The sequence below is a fragment of the Leucoraja erinacea genome, chromosome 2 (genome assembly GCF_028641065.1).
Source record: "Leucoraja erinacea ecotype New England chromosome 2, Leri_hhj_1, whole genome shotgun sequence".
NCBI lineage: Eukaryota > Metazoa > Chordata > Chondrichthyes > Rajiformes > Rajidae > Leucoraja > Leucoraja erinaceus.
The window spans coordinates 98,997,261-99,014,067 of record NC_073378.1 but is presented as its reverse complement, the minus strand read 5'-3'; the positions used below and the strand labels follow the sequence as shown (position 1 = coordinate 99,014,067).

Genomic DNA, 16,807 nt, shown 5'->3' with positions numbered 1-16,807 from the left:
CATACAACATCCGTAGACAGGATCACACCCGAGTCTCTAGCACTGTTCGGCAGCCATGGTGCTGCCATGGTGCTGCCATGTGTTTCATCAATAGAGAATTATCTCTGTTAAATGTCCAAGAGTGGGATTGTTTGCTGACAACTCAACAAATCAACACATTCATAAGACCTCCTGTAAATCAAAGCTATGATGCAGCACAGCTTGGAGGTCCTGATGTGGACATGCAAGTGGCAGACAGAATTCACACTTCACAGCGGTTGACGATGACCACTTCTTCAGAAGAAAATCCGATCTCCATCCTTTAACCTTTAACATTAATACAGCATTTCATCAATGTGCTGTTAGGAAATCATAATCCTTTCGTAGTTCAATTGGGCCAGGCATATCATAGCGATTACCAAACTATTTTGCCCACAGACCTTTCCTGGCATATACAAGGCTCAACGTAGAATACTCCCCATTGTCGTGCCTGAATTCAAGAGTACAAAGTAACCAAGCAGCATATGGGCGAAACTTGGGCAGGTGGGACTAGTGTCGATTTTGGTATCTTGGTCAGCAAGTGAGGCTGAATGGCCTGTTTCCCTGCTGCATGAGTCTATGACATAGGGGCTCAATATGCTTCCCCTCTAGTGCCACCACATCCTGGCCAGAGTCAACATTATCAGCTCATTATGTTGCAGCCTATGATCAATGTTATTATTGACATTTCCCACCCCTGTATTTCCTATCTGAAAAGTAAAGAGCAGAAAAGAAGTAGCCACACCATCAACGATTATATGTCACCTTGCCTTACATGTATATTACCAATCCTCCACTGGGGCTGTGCGGTAGGATTTCCTTACCCAGCTACACTGTAGGTGACCATCATCATCATCAGTGCTTAAACCACCCGTGCAAGGCAACAGGGGAGGTACAATAAATGTGGCCTTGGCACGATTGACTATGTACTGAAAAAATATATATATTTTGGAGCGTGAAGTAAATCTGCCACAGGAATGTTAGGGACCTGACCGTCAAACAAATATTTATGATGTTGATTTACCAAATAAAGGAGAATTCCATGGCCAACTAAAAATATACACTAGCTTGCAAGTTTTCAGTTTTTCAGGAAATAATACTTGATATTGTGTGGTCCATGGCGGTGTGTACAACCCACCTACATTTCACAAACTTAGACTATCCAAAAATTCCAAATGCACCTAAACAACTATTTAATTGCCATTGCAAGTAAACAGAGACATGCAGTTACTTGCCTTAACCAGTTGGGCAGTTAATTTGGGCGTTGAATAAAACTGATTGTGATTGTGATTGTAATTGTGAAGTATAACAGTCGGGAAGTCATTTTACAGCTGATTAAAACTTTGGTTAAACCGCATTTGGAGAATTGTGTGTAGTTCTGGTTTCCCCATAACAGGAAGGAATTGGAGGCTTTGGCGAGGATGCAGATGAGGTTCATCAGGATATTACATGGATTGGGAGTGTATTAGCTAGAAGGAGAAGTTGGACAAACTTGGATCATTTTTGTAAGAGTGTTAGAGGCCGAGAGGTTGACCTAGTGGGAGTTATGATATGCATAGATAAAGTACTTTGTCAGTCTTTTTCTCTGGATGGAAATGTGAAATATTAGATTTAAAGTGAGAGGGGGAAAGTTTAAAGAAGATTTACGAGTTTGACATAGTGGTGCCTGGAATGCACTGCCGAAGAAGCAAATACAAATGCAACATTTAAGAGGCATTTAAATACATGAACAGGTAGGGATCGGTGGGATACGGGTGATGTGCAGACAGGCAAGACTAGATTAAATTGGCATCATGGTCAGCATAAACACAAGAACCAAAGGGTTTTTTACTGCGCTGTAGTGTTCTACGTTTCTATGTCTCTATGTTAAGTAAAGCCCCATTTCAATACAAAAAGACATGACAATCAAAAGGATATACCAAGTTGCCCCCAACAGGGCGGCACAGAGGCGCAGCGGTAGAGTTGTTGCCTTACAGCACCAGAGACCCGGGTTCGATCCTGACTATGGGTGCTGTCTGTACGGAGTTTGTATGTTCTCCCCTTGACCAACGTGGGTTTTCTTCAGGAACTCTGGTTTCCTCCCACACTCCAAAGCCGTACAGGTTTGTAGATTCATTCGCTTGGTAAAATTCCAAAAATTGGCCTTAGTGTGTAGGTTAGTGTTAGTTTGCAGGGATCAGCTATCGGCATGGACTCAGTGGACCGAAAGGACTGTTTCCATGCTCTATCTCTAAACTAAACTAAACTAAGCTAACCTATGCAGATCAAGGACCATAAATTGGGTTCTGCAAGCCCAAGGTTTCTGTTCTCCTGCCCTTTCCATTTTCAGAACTTACCTGAAGACAGAGCCCAGCAATGCAGCCACTCAACCCTGGGAAGTAGTGAACTGGAAGCTACCTTTTACACTGAACATTGACAACTTGTCACATTGGTGGAGATAAGGGTTCATGTCTCAGACCACCAGAAATGTACCCAATACCATATGCTTAAAAACAAACTGAAGGCATTTCCTAGGTCAGTCAAAATATTGTTGGCTAGATGTCTTACGTCAAGTCAAGAGGACATATGGGACATTATGTGTCATCTGAAAGCCCTCATTGTACACTCAGTCCAGATGATGGGCCGTTAAGTCTCAATTCCATAGCACAACAAATTATTCAGTATATTATTTCTGCGTGAAATACTGTCTAAAAGTTGAACTCTGGCCCATCTTAATAATTGCCACAAGTTGCAGAGATCCTTGGCGAAGAAAAGTAGCAGACACTTTTGCTGCTCTCCATTCAGGGTGACATCATTGCCTGACCAAGGAAAGGCCTTTTTTAAGGGAGCATCAAGCAGAAGTGCTTAGGGATGCACCATTGAAAGAATCCTATCAGAAGGCATCACAGCCAGGCATGGTAACTGCTCTGCTCTAGACTGCAAGAAATTGCAGAGCGTTGTGGGTATAGCTCAAGACAAACCAGCTCCCCCAACCCCACCCCCCCCCCCCCCCCCCCCCCCCCCCCCCTGCTGTTATCAAACACTTGAATACGCTAAGGAGGTATTCCTGATCTTCCAATCTACTTCATTTGCATTCTTGCACTTGTTTTATCTACACTTTCTATTTAGATGTAACACTACATTCTGCTTTCTGTTTCCTTTCTCTTATTTGCACTACCTATACCTAAGGCATAGTATGTTTGCATTCATGCATGGTATGATTTGCCTAGATGGCACGCTAAAACAAAGTTCGCCAATGTATCTCAATACATTGATTGATTGATACTTTATTCTTTATTCTTGGTGGCCACACCACGGGTCTACCTCTTTGTTCTCTTGGCGGCGCAACCTCCACCGAATGCCTGGACCTACACGGGCCCGTCCTTGGACACATTACAATAAGAAACCAATACCAATACCGGTATCAGAATATTCAATTGTTATTTAATTCTTTCTTCACCGCCCAACCCCGCACTCCTTTGCTGATGTCACTAGCTGGCTTCCTGTTTCCATTCACTATCGATGCAGTTGCTACAGAAACTCACCTCCTCTGGCTCGATGAGTTTGAACTCCATGCCACGTCCCGTCCATGCAATAAAGTGCGAGTTTGCTGGATCATCGAGCAGAGCCACTAGGAACTGCCAAAGCTGGAGGGAGCCTCTACGCTGATAAGTGGGCCCTTCACGATATACGCCTGGCTCCTGCTTGATGTCACCTGAAGAGATAAGAGCAACAAAATCATGAACCGGACAAAGTTTATATCTGATCAGCAAGGGCTCATGCACAGACTTTGCTTATCCATACAATTGTTACCTTGATATTCCCAAAGTTCTCGAGCAAGATCTGCACAGTATTCACATTCCTGACTTCATCAAAAACACAGCAGCCTGTGCCCCGACTTGCATCTTTAACAATTACCATTATGCTTGCTGACCTATATTCACTGCTAGGGTGGCTGAACCTCGATTTATAAATTAACAGCCTCGGTTTCAAATCTGACCATAGTCTTTCACCCACCTATGTCATTGTCACCTTCTCATATGGTAAAAATCTCCAACATTTTCTGCAGTGGAAAAAACAATCTCAAATTCCTCTTGTATCTCTTGGCAAAATGTATTAATTTGCACCTCCTGCTTTTGAATCTGTTGACCAATGGGGCAATTGCCTTCTATTTGCCCCATCTAACCCAGTCATAAACTTGCACACCTCCATCACATCCACTCAGCCATCGTTGCTCAAGTAGAACAACCCTTCAGTCTAACTTTATTAGTAGAACAACTTCTGCAGTCTAACTTTATTCATGTGATGCTTCCAATATATTAGCTGCTTGATGCAAAGATCGGACATGAGATCTGCGGAATACCACAGGCTTGCTCGACATGCTGCACATTGGCAAGGGAATTATATTTACTTCGCTCTCTTCAAATGGAGAGCAGATGTCATGGAGTCGAATTTTGTGGGCAAGGAATCTAATGTCATCTAACTGGGCTTGTTCCAAGATCTGAAGTCTCCCTGTGAAACTGATGTACAAATGCCTAACCGCACATGTTCATCTAAAATTTCACTCTCTGCCGGGTGAGCAGGTTTATTAGTGGAATGAGTCATTTCAGGTGAATGCATTGAGTATTTATGTGATCCCATTCCGTGATGTCCAGGTGTATGCTTGTTATACTTCTATAGATTCCATGAGGATACAAAATCAGCTGGGATCCAGTTGGTGTTGCAAAAGAGGACTGAATGTGAATGCAAAGATGTAGTCATGTTCACAACAGGTTCTATGTATTCTCGGTTTAAAATACACTTTCATTAGACTGCCTCATGGCCCAAATTTAATGATTTTTATTTACTTTGCATCTTGTTTATAGTGTGCTGTGGGTAAAACAGAGTGAACTGCAAGCTTGGGTCCTTCCGCTACTGATAATTGAATGTATATATATTCAATGTTCAGTACTCACACACACACACACACACACAGAACATAGTGTAAAGTTCTTTGTTTGCAGTATTTTAAACCGAAATCTGTTGATTAGTCTATACATTGTTGATAATTCTATACATATTGGTGTATAGATGGCATATATTTTGTATTAACACTGAATGTAAGGAACTGTACACTATATTCTTCTCTTGTTTGTATATTTTTATTATGAATAAAATTTAGTTTTGAAATTTAAAAGTGAATCAATCAAGCTGATTGAGTAAGGAGGACCCTCCCCCACCAGATATTGAGACAAACAACTATTGCTGCTGGAAGATCAGCAATTCAATGAAAGGTAGTCTGCCTAAATAAACCATTCTGGTCTTTCAGTGCAAGGAGCTGAATCCTGCTGTCCAGCACATTCCAAGGTCTATAATGCAATAGCCACAGAACATCCATGGGGAAAGATCACAGGTTAAGGCCATTCGTACATTACACACTGAAGATCTGCATAAATCATTGTCCAACCCACCGTTTATATAAATACATGCAAAATTAAAATTGATGTCACTGACATAATATGAATCTTTAATATGAATGGAATGATTCTGCTTGTACCAAGAATGTTGATGTATGAATGGAATGTATCATATGCAGGTGATCCTTGCATTCCGGTGTTCATGTTACAGAAATTCACCCTGACAGGATTCACGTCACGCACCAAAATTTTGAGATATGGAATAAAACTCACTCTCATGGAAATTATGTGAAGAAAGTAACTAGATAAGCCCTATTTATTTTCACCTGACACTTCTTACAGATAGTTACAAAATGCTGGACTAACTCAGCAGGACAGACAGCATCTCTGGAGAGAAGGAATGGGTGGTGTTTCGGGTCGAGACCCTTCTTGCAGATGAGACAGGCTCACATTATAGAAAATCACGAAATGGACCTTGGGAGGCCACTAACGCCCCCCTCCGCTCGTGATGTAGGAGTCGCCTGTATTGCTAGTTTTATAAATAAAGTATATTTAATCAAGAAACTCCGTTTTGAAAAGAAAACAGGTGAGGTGATTCAAATATTTAACGGAGTATCCTACACCCAGCAGCTTTTGAGATTTCTGCTCCCCTTGTTCACAGGGAGAGCGCAGATGAAAGTGAAAGCTGGCAAAGAGCTCAGCAGAGCCAGTGGCACAGAGATCCCGCCAATGTTAACAGCAGGACCTCATTATCCTTTCTGTTCCATTTTCCAGCTGGCAGGCAGCCAAACTAACAGCCCAGCTCACGGTGGGGAGGGACCTCCAGCTGCAGGAGGCTGCAACTGGTGACATCTGGAGATGATCCTCGCACACCAAGAGGAGAAGGCAGCTGATATGGAAGTGATGGAGGAACGAGCTCAGAGGTTAATGGGTAGGGTGTCGCCGATTGGCTCAAGGAAAGGGCAAGGCCAAAGGCTTCTTGCTTATTCTTGAAACAAAAGCATTACTCTAAAATTATTTTCTTTAGACCATTCTTCCCATTAGAGGCATAGAATCCCTCAGCAAAAAAACAGGCCCTTCTCCCCAACTTGTCTATGCCGATCAAGATGCAGTCTGAAGAAGGGTCCTGACCTGAAATATCACCTATCAATGTTCTACAGAGACTACTCGACCTGAGTTACTTCAGCACTTTGAGTTTTTTTTGTAAACCAGCATCTGCAATTCTTTGTGATTGCCATTGTTCCCCTTGTTTTCCCGAGCCACAAAACACCAGACACTAATTCCCATGATATTGAATGTCTTGGGGCCTTTTTGCTCTTAAGATCCTGTCCCACTTGGGCGTCATTTGCACGTCCCACAGGTGGCGCGCGAGGATTTTGAGCATCCCAAAATCCTGGGGCGCCATGCGCTGTCGCGCGGCACTGCATTCGTCACCACACCTCGTGCGTGCATCATGCACACCATGCTCACGTCGCGATGCGTAAATTATGTTGCGTAAATGACGTCCAAATGGCGCCCAAGTGGGACAGGCCATTTACTCTTAAAATGCTAACTGATCTGACGTACACTTTCCTAATTTTCTGTTCATATTTCTTTTTAATTGTCAGTGAATTATATACAGAATCAGTCAGAAGTTGACTCATGTTACAGGACTTTTAAATGGTTTTATTGACAGAACAGAATTATTTACTAAAGCAACATATATAGTGACAAATAAACGCATCCAATATAGAAAGGAATCATTGAGTCAAACTACACAGAAACAGGCTCATCAACTGCACTGACCATCAGCCACCCATTTACACTAATTGTTCAAAAATCCCATTATATTCTCCCACTTTCCGATCAATTCCCACCTCCCCACTCGTACCTATTCTACCACTGTCAACGAACTAGATGATTTTTGCAGTGGCCAGTTAATATAATTACCAACTAGGTATTTGTGGGAGAAACCCAGATGGATGGCAGGGAGAACATGCAAACTCCACACAGTCAGCACCAAAGGTTGCTTGGCCCATATCCCATTCAAACCATTCTTATCCGCGTACCTGTCCAAATATATTTTAAATGTTGTCATTGTACCTGCCTCAACTACTTCATCTGGCAGATGTTCCATATACCTGCCATCTTCTGTGTGAAAAGTTGCCCCTCAGATTCCTACTGAATCTTTCCCATCACAACTGAAACCTGGGCCATCTAGTGCCTGAGTACCCTACTCTGGGGGAAAAAAGACTGCTTTCACCGCATCAATTTGCTCATCATTTTATACATCTCTACATGATCACTTCTCAAGCTCCTGCGTTCCTTGAAATAAATTGCTAGCCTGCCCAATCGTTCCATGCATCTCAGGCCTTTGAGTCCAATGACATTTTTCCTAGAGCAGGGTGACCAAAACTGAGCACAATACTCCAAAAGCTGCCTCACCAAAACAATGTATAATTGCAGCCTAATAGCACAACATCCATATTCAATTCCCTGACTGATGAAGGTCAACATGCCAAAAGCCTTCTTCAATACCCTGCCTACCTACAACACTGCTCTCAGGGAACTATGTACCTGTGCACCTAAATCACTGTGATCCACAATGCTCTCCAGGGCACTACAGTTCACAGTGAACTATTAATTCTTTCCCATCTCAACTGAAACCTGTGCCATCTAGTGCCTGAGTCCAACTGAAAGTGGTCCAAGCCTGTGGTTAGACTTCAAAAAATGCAAAATGAATGAATGAATGAACGAAAAAGTTTATTGGCCAAGTATGTACACATACAAGGAATTTGCCTTGGTGCTCCGCTCGTAAGTAACAACACGACATACAGTAAACCATGAAGAATAAAACATAAAACATGAAATCATTATGATAAAACATAATAATTTCAACATGTGAATGAAATTAAATACCAGAGTAAAAGGAGGCTACAGACTTTTGGTTATTGAGTAGAGCTACTGCTCGTAGAAAAAGCTGTTTTTATGCCTGGCTGTGGTGGCTTTGACAGTCCGGAGTCGCCTTCCAGAGGGAAGTGCTTCAAAGAGTTTGTGGCCAGGGTGAGTGGGGTCAGAGATGATTTTATCCGCTCGCTTCCTGGCCCTTATAGTACAGTTCATCAACAGGGGGAAGGTTGCAGCCAACAACCTTCTCAGCTGATCGAACAATTTGCTGCAGCCTCCGGATGTTGTACTTGGTGGCAGAGCCAAACCAGACCATGATGGAGAAGGCGAGGACAGACTCTACGATGGCAGTATGGAATTGGACCATCATTGCCTGAGGCAGATTATGTTTCCTCAGCTGCCACAGGAAGTACATCCTCTGTTGGGCCTTTTTGACTGTGGAGTCGATGGTGGCCCCCCATTTAAGGTCCTTGGAGATGATGGTTCCGAGGAAGTTAAAGTACTCCACAGATGTTGATGAAGCCGAGTTTTAGTTAAAAATATAAGAAGATATTAAATTGGCTTCTGGGCTAGCTTACAGCTTATATTTAGTGTCAAATTAGGCTTTCCTCAGGTTGCGGGGTGTGTGAGATAACATTGTCTCCCAAGTGAAGGAGCTAGAGAGATATGTTTGAAAGTAAGATGCCATAAACCAAATGACCAATGTTTATGGGGGAGGAGGCAATAAAGGAAGAGAGAAATAGCTAGTCACATCTTTGTAAACAAATGACCTATGTTTATGAAGGACCAAATGACAGAGGAAGCAGCGAAGAGAGCTAGGGTGGTCTATTTGGAGATAACGCAAATGGCCAATGTTTTCAGTATATCTTGTACCATGTCCTACCATGTCTGTGGACCATCTTAAGGGAACATATTTAAGCAATGTAATTCCAGAGAAGGTGACTGAGGACAGTCAAGTGTCTGTGTTGGTCACTTGACTGGAGTTCTCCCTCCCTTCTATCGGCCGATGTTAAGTAAAGTTTTGAACTGGTCTACCAAACAGTTTGTGTGGTGTCTGTTTATTAAGAAGCGAACCTGGTTTAGTAGTTAAGATAAGTAGCTTTTTCAATGTGACTGTGGTGTTGTTGATGGTGAGTGGGGGGAGGGGAGGGGGAGCGCTCCTAAAGTCTACCATCAATTCCACCATCTTAAGAACATTGAGCTTCCTGTCTGTTGGCAGATTCCTCCCCATCCTGGATCAGTCCAATCAGGAGTGTGTCATCTGCAAAATCCTCACACTTAAACTGTATCTAAGGGCAGATCTTCTCCAGTCCCTCCATTCAATGAATACTTTACTGAACCATTCCCTCTCAGCAGTATTACCAATTCCAAAATTCCAGAATTGTTCACCCCCACTCCCTCCAGCCATGTATACCGACCACCACACAACGATACACTATTGCTGAGACCGTTATTTGGAGAAACAGCCTATTCGGTGAAAGATTGGTAAAGATTAATCACTCAAGTGTCTACCTGAATTACCACTTATCTTTCACCAAATTTATTGTGGACAACCAAGAGGAAATCCATAGTATATTGTTCTAAAAAAGACATTTGGAATAAAATGTCTTTCAATTATTAAACATTTTTTTTTTTTTCTGAGCATTAGCACTTCTTTCCCATACAATTTGTGCACATCCTGAACAATAAATTACACATTTAGTATAGTAGTTTTAAAAGTAATGGAAAATTCACTTACTGTCAAATTTTTCAGGAACGACACAGGTGTCATCATAAAAATGCCTGGGACCTTTTTCATACATGCAACCTGTGGGTACAAGGAAAGAGATAATGACCACAGTCTATCATTAGGATGCATTTATCCCAATTCAGTTTCCACTGAGTGGAACAGGCCAGATGATTCCATCACACTCTCCTATGTATCTCCTTCCACAAAGACACCCATTACAACAACCAAATGCAAGTTTACAACAAAGGACACAAAGTGCTGGAATAACTCAGCAGGTCAGGCAGCATCCCTGGAGAATATAGGTGACGTTTTGGGTTAGAACCCTTTTTCGGACTGATTGTAGGGGGATGGGATAGGGAAGGGGTGAGGGGTAAGGGAAGAATGCTGGAAGAGAGGAGGGGCAAGACGAAGCATGGCAGGTATTAGGTGAACTTGGGCAAGGGAGATTTTTTCTAGTCAGACGGTTGAACAAAGGCCGGAGATGAAAACAAACAGAATGTGAGACAAAAAGATTGAAGAGTTGCAAAATGTGAAACCAGAGGAAGGAATTTAGATGGTGGGGGAGGGTAGAAATAGTTGCCAGATAATTCAGTTTGGCAGTCATTTTGCACACCCAGCTTCATGAGAATTAAGCATAATTTGTATTTGAAAACCCAGTTTTATCTAAGGGACCAGGATAGTAGTATTGGCAACATAGATTACTATACAGAGAACCCAGATTACAAGGAAGAGATGTGATGTGGAGCCTGGAGAGCACACTCTCTTATGTATCTTCTTCGTCCACAAAGGCAGGCATTATGGCACATTCCACATTAAATGCATTCTGGAGGTCATTCCACATTTAAGCACTGTAAAGAACAGAAATCATGCAAAACTCAGGTTGGCAATTGTATTGTTGGAGCTCCAGTGATGGAATAATCCCTTGCAGCTCCTTCATGGGTTACAGACACTCCAGTCTTCTTCTGTATTTTCAGAAGGCACATTAGATACAGAAAGCCCTTTGTGGATCAATTCTCCACAACATTGCCCACTCAATTTCAAAATACACGTTTATTGAACCCAAGGCAAATCAATGTGTGGAAAACAAAACGCCTTTGCAAACTGGCAACAATTTAGTGACACTGAAGGTGCAGTTTTACAGAGCACTGGAAGAGAACAAGCCCTGAGATTAAATGGGGCTGTGCCACTACATAACACAACACTGACCCTCATCAAAGGGGTTAATCAGTATGCTGCTAAAGTAAACTGAAAAATGGTCTGTGCCATGTAGGCACAGCAAGTCTTCCTCTAAGTAAACAGGACATTTTAGAAAACTTGCTGAGATTGTAAAATATTTATTTTATTGCAATATTTACGTTCCAGAAGTACTTAGATGGCCACCATTTAAAACACTCATACTGTATATCAATCACATGAAACCAGGCGAGCATAGAAAGAACTGAATACAGAATAAATCAACCAATCTGGCTTTTACTGATTGAAGAACCTCTAAAAATGCACTGTTTCCCTCCAGATGAAATATTGAGTTTCAGGGATAATATTTTGACTTTAACTTTCCTGCTGACAGCAGATTTCTAGATTCCATTGCAATCAGAGAAATAAACAATTCTGAAGGAGGCAATTTGAGGTTGCCAATTTTTGTAAACACATTTTAAGATTCATAAGCCAACAGGAATGGAGTATTCAAATGTATGAGTGAAATTGTTAAGCTCTGGGACAACTAATAGTTTAGTTTAGCTTAGAGATATAGCGCTGAAACAGGCCCTTTCGGCCCGCCGAGTCCGCACCGACCAGAGATCACAGCACATTAACACTATCCTATACACACAATGGACAATTTACACATACACCAAGCCGATTAACCTATATACCTGTATATCTTTGGAGTGTGGGAAGAAACTTAAGATCTTGGAGAAAACCCACTCGGTCACGGGGAGAACGTAAAACTCCGTACAGACAGCACCCGTAGTCAGGATCGAGCCTGGGTCTCCGGTGCTGCAAGCGCTGTAAGGCACAACTCTACCGTTGTGCCACCGTGCTGCCCGTGATTTGCAACTCATAATTTGTTGCAAGTTTTATGAGATGCATACAAGTTTCAAAAGAAGCTAGCTTACTGAAAACACTGCAAGGGCTGCCACTGGCTTAAAATATAAAGTTAGATATACACATAAGCACTGTAGTGAATGGATCACATGCACCCACTAGCTAGATCTGTCATTCAGTCGAATCATGGTTGATTTGCCTCAGACCTCTTCTATGCTTGTTTCGCATTGCCCTCAACTTCCCTACTCTTTCCAAAATTCCTATGCACCTTTGTTAAAAATGACCATCTTGTAACTATATCCCATGTTCAAGACTTTTGCACTGATCAAAAAATCACCACATCTATTCTGACATGCCCTCTTATAATTTTATATATTTAATATCGCCTCTCATTCTTCTATATTCTAAAGAATATTGGTCCAATGTTTTTTTAGTTACTGGAAATAAGGCCAACTCTCTCATTCCACAAATTAGCCAAACAAATCTCCTCTAAACTACTTCAAATGCTAGTACAGTAAACCTTCATTATACTGGACCATCGGGAGGGGGGTACAATCCATTATTGCCAAGTAAAGGGTTCGTGCCAACCTACTTTTCAAATACAAAGTTCTTTTAACTGCTAAAAATGTATTTTTGTTCCGCAGGCTAAAAATACTAAAGATAGACGAATACAAGGTAGAAAAATACTAAAGATAGACACAAAGTGCTGGAGTAACTCAGGGGGTCAGGCAGCACCTCTGGAGAAAAAGGATGAGTGGCGTTTCGGGTTGGGACCCTTCTTCAGACTCACACCCATCATTTTTCTCCAGAGATTCTGCCTGACTCACTGAGTTACGTCAGCACTTTGAGTCTATCTTCGGTATATGCCAGCATCTGCAGTTCCTTTCTACACTAAAAATACTGAATGAAGGCTGCTTGTTACATTGTTTAATAAAGTTAAATGTCGATCGGAGCAATTTCTTGTCAATTTCCATGTCTTGGCAGCCTGTGTCCGGCAACCAAAATCCATTACTTATTCATTATAAAGAGGTCTGTAATAATGAGGGTAACCTTTCTTAAATAAGGAGACCAACCCCATATGCAGCACTCAGGTGTAGCCTTATCAACACCTTATATTGGGTATATGTAATCCAAATTGTAAAGAACAAAATATTTCACAGCAATGTCACCAACAAAATGCATCCCGAATATATAATTTATGCCTAATACTCAAATTAGAACCGAAACAATATCTTGTATAAATGTAAAATCAAACCCCTCCCTTCTTAAGGTTCCATCCTTAAGTCAAGTTTATTTGTCTCGTATGTGTATGTGAGAAATAAACTTGACTTAAGGATGGAACCATGGGTTGGGCAGGGACTCTCGTCTGTGGAAATGTTGGTTGGTCAGACAGGCCCGGTTCTAGATTTGTATCCACGGGTCACTGCCCTGACTGGGACCCTGGTGCAAGTGGTCGCTATCCCAGGTGGAGTTTAGAAGAATGAGGGGGACCTCGTTGAAATGTACAGAATAGTGAAAAATGGAAAAAGAGGATGTGGAGAGGATGTTTCCACTAGTGGGAGAATCTAGGACAAGAGGTAATAGCCTCAGAATTAAAGGATTTTTTTTTAGGAAGGAGAGGAGGAGGAATTACTTAGTGGAGTTGAATCTGTGGAGTTTTTTGCCACAGAAGGCTGTGGAGGCCTTGTCAGTGGATATATTTAAAGCAGAAATAGATAGATTCTTGATTAGTACTTGTGTCAGAGGTTATGGGGAGAAGGCAGGAGAATGGGGTTAGGAGAGAGCAGCCATGATGAATAGCGGAGTAGACTTGATGGTCCGAATGGCCTAATTCTACTCCTATCACTTATGATTTTATGACAGAAGCCACCGTCACACTGAAGCCCAGGAACAGGAGGTCATTTTCACACTTGGAGCTCCAGGTCTGCTGCAATTCCACAAAATTGGGGTAAATCTCACTCATGCTCCCAGACCTCTGGGAGCAGAGCATAAATAGCACACATATGTTGTTCTTCCAAAACGAGTTTGGCCTTTACATTGTGAAAGAGAAGTCCGATTTACTTTTGGCTTATATGCAACACACCTCCTCCCTACTATTAGATACAGTTCTTAGGATAAACGGAATCAAGGGATATGGGGAGAAAACAGGAACGGGGTACTGATTTTGGATGATCAACCATGAACATATTGAATGGCGGTGCTGGCTCAAAGGGCCGAATGGCCTACCCCTCCACATATTTTCTATGTTTCTATGTTTCTAACAATATAGCACAGGAACAGGTTCTTTGCCCACAGTGCCTGTGCTGAACATGATGCCAAGTTAACTAATCTCATCTTCCTGCACATGATCCATATCCCTCCGCTCTCTGCATTCCCATGTACCTTATCTAAAAGCCTCTTAAATGCCACTATTGTACTTGCCTCCATCACCAGCCCTGGCAGCGCATTCACGTCACACACCACGCGCTCTAGTTTTTGACATTTCCGCCCTCGGAAAAAAGTTCTGACTGTCTATCCTGCCTATCAATGCCTATGATAATATTATATACTGCACTTCTATCAGGTCTCCCCTCAACGTCTGGTGTTCCAGAGAAAACTATCCAAAATTCCCTTGACTCCTGTAAGAAATCAAGGGAAAATCACAGAATATCAGCTTAAATATACAGACATCATTGTCTTTGTATTCCTAGGGTAGCATGTCTACTCATCCATTCTAGCGACATGGAGCAACACAGAACCTTTCACTCTTTCTATCCATATCGAAAAATCTGAGTTCCCCAGTGAGTTCCATCTTACAAATCTTAAATTATACGACGGTAACTACAATTTGATCGTTTTAACTTTGAACTAAATCACATACCTTTGCTGTATTGAAAATGCAAACCAGCAACCTTAGTTCATGTTGCATTCAGTAACAGATCTGCGTTTACAGTGATTGATAAGTCTGCTGTTTTATAACAAGTATCTGTGGGTCACTTACTAATCTGCTGATGGTGTGTAGTGCTGAAATCATCGGGAAACTTTGAATGCAACAATTTAAAAACCACAGGTAGACACAAAATGGTGGAGTAACTCAGCGGGACAGGCAGCATTTCTGGAGAGAAGGAATGGGTGACGCTTCGGGCCGAGACCTTTCTTTAGTCTCGACCCAAAACATCACCCATTAATTCTCTCCAGAGATGTCCTGCTGAGTTACTCCAGCATTACTCCAACATCTGCAGTTCTTTCCTACACAGTTTAAAAACCATGCTTAGATAAGTATATTTAAATAAATCTCATGTAGCAGAGGATAAATGTAACAGAACATTGAGGGAACTTTGAAATAATCGATCACTTAAGTATTGCCGATAGGCTACAATAGTCTTGCAAACTTTCACCTTGACATGCACTTGGCTGTGAGCTCAGATTTAACCTCCAAACTAGAGAGTTTGTCACTTCCTTCCTATCTGCAGAAACATGAGTAAACACCGAATAACTTTGTGGTAAACTTAGGACTGGAAAGTTGACCAAGAAGCAACTTTCTTGGTTGTACAAACCAGTTCAACTAGTCTAATGCGCCTCTTTTTCAATCCCTCCTGATGTTTTCAGATGTTTTACTTTACATCTTTGAAATTGAAAGGCAGCACCTTTTCAAGTTGTGCAGCCCTGATATAGAAGCGAATCAGGGCGTACAATGTGAAATGCAAGTTCCAAGAAGTTATCTGGGCCTCAAATTTCCAGAGACCCAGTTTCGATCCTGACCTCAAGTACTGTTTGTGTGGAGTTTGCCTAATTCTACTCCTATTCCTTATTACCTTATAAAAAGATCTCAAAGATAAAATTATGTATTTTAATAGTTGAAATCCCAGTCTATAATACAGAGGAGATTTTGGTATTGGTTTATTATTGTTATGTGAAATGAGATCGTTGTTTTTTAAGCCAATAGCCAGAGACACAGGTCTCTGGGCTCACAGGTATCCTATTTAAGGCTTTAGACCGAACCGGGGAAGGACCTGCGAAGGGAAGTATGCACAAGCCGTGTTCACTGCCAATTAGGATTTGCTTCTTGGTACAAGCAGAACTACTCTTTTTCAATATCTGCTTCAAACAATCCAGTAGCAGAGCCTGGAGAATTGCTGCTTCACATGGCCTGAGACCCCGGGTTCAATCCTCAGCTTGGGAGCAGTCAGTGTGAAATGTTCACATTCTTCCTGTAACAGCATGGACCATGAACAAGTTGATGGGCAGGTCGACAACTCCAGCACAGTGTCCCATCACAGCAAACTCCATCGCGTTGCTACTGCTGAGCAACGGCCGCTTCCCCAACGCAGACAAGGACTTCACCAGAACAACATTGGCGAGAGTCCACGAGCTGCACAGGGCCCCGAGCTGCGACTCCAACCTATCCCACGATTTCACAACACACAAAATCGAGCAGGCCATCCGACGGCTGAAAACCGGCAAGGCACCAGGCACCGACGGCATCCGCCCGGAATACATAAAACACCAAGGCAAGAAGGCAATGACTGGCTGTGCTCCTTCTTCTCCACGTGTTTCCGCTGCCTGAAGCAGCCAAAGATCTGGCACCGTGCCAAGGTGATCGCTCTGCCGAAGCCAAACAAGCCTAGCGATGACCCCAAGGGATACCGACCCATCTCACTGCTGTGTGTTCCATACAAGCTCCTGGAACATCTCCTCCACACACGTCTCAATCCAGTGATCGACCCCCAGCTGCCTAAACAACAGGCTGGCTTCCGAAGCGGTAGGTCAACGGCGG

At 42.4% G+C, this 16,807-nt stretch overlaps 1 protein-coding gene across 2 annotated transcripts in view; it reads right to left on the bottom strand.

Moving 5' to 3' along the window:
* Window positions 1–16,807, bottom strand: part of etv1 (ETS variant transcription factor 1) — a 104,470-nt gene that overhangs the window by 12,263 nt on the left and 75,400 nt on the right. For both annotated transcript variants that reach the window (XM_055661912.1, XM_055661922.1), the window contains 2 exons: window positions 10,018–10,086; window positions 3,543–3,712 (listed from right to left, as the gene is read on the bottom strand). In XM_055661912.1, the coding sequence (XP_055517887.1) occupies window positions 3,543–3,712; window positions 10,018–10,086 (239 nt within the window). The remainder of the gene's footprint in view (window positions 1–3,542; window positions 3,713–10,017; window positions 10,087–16,807) is intronic.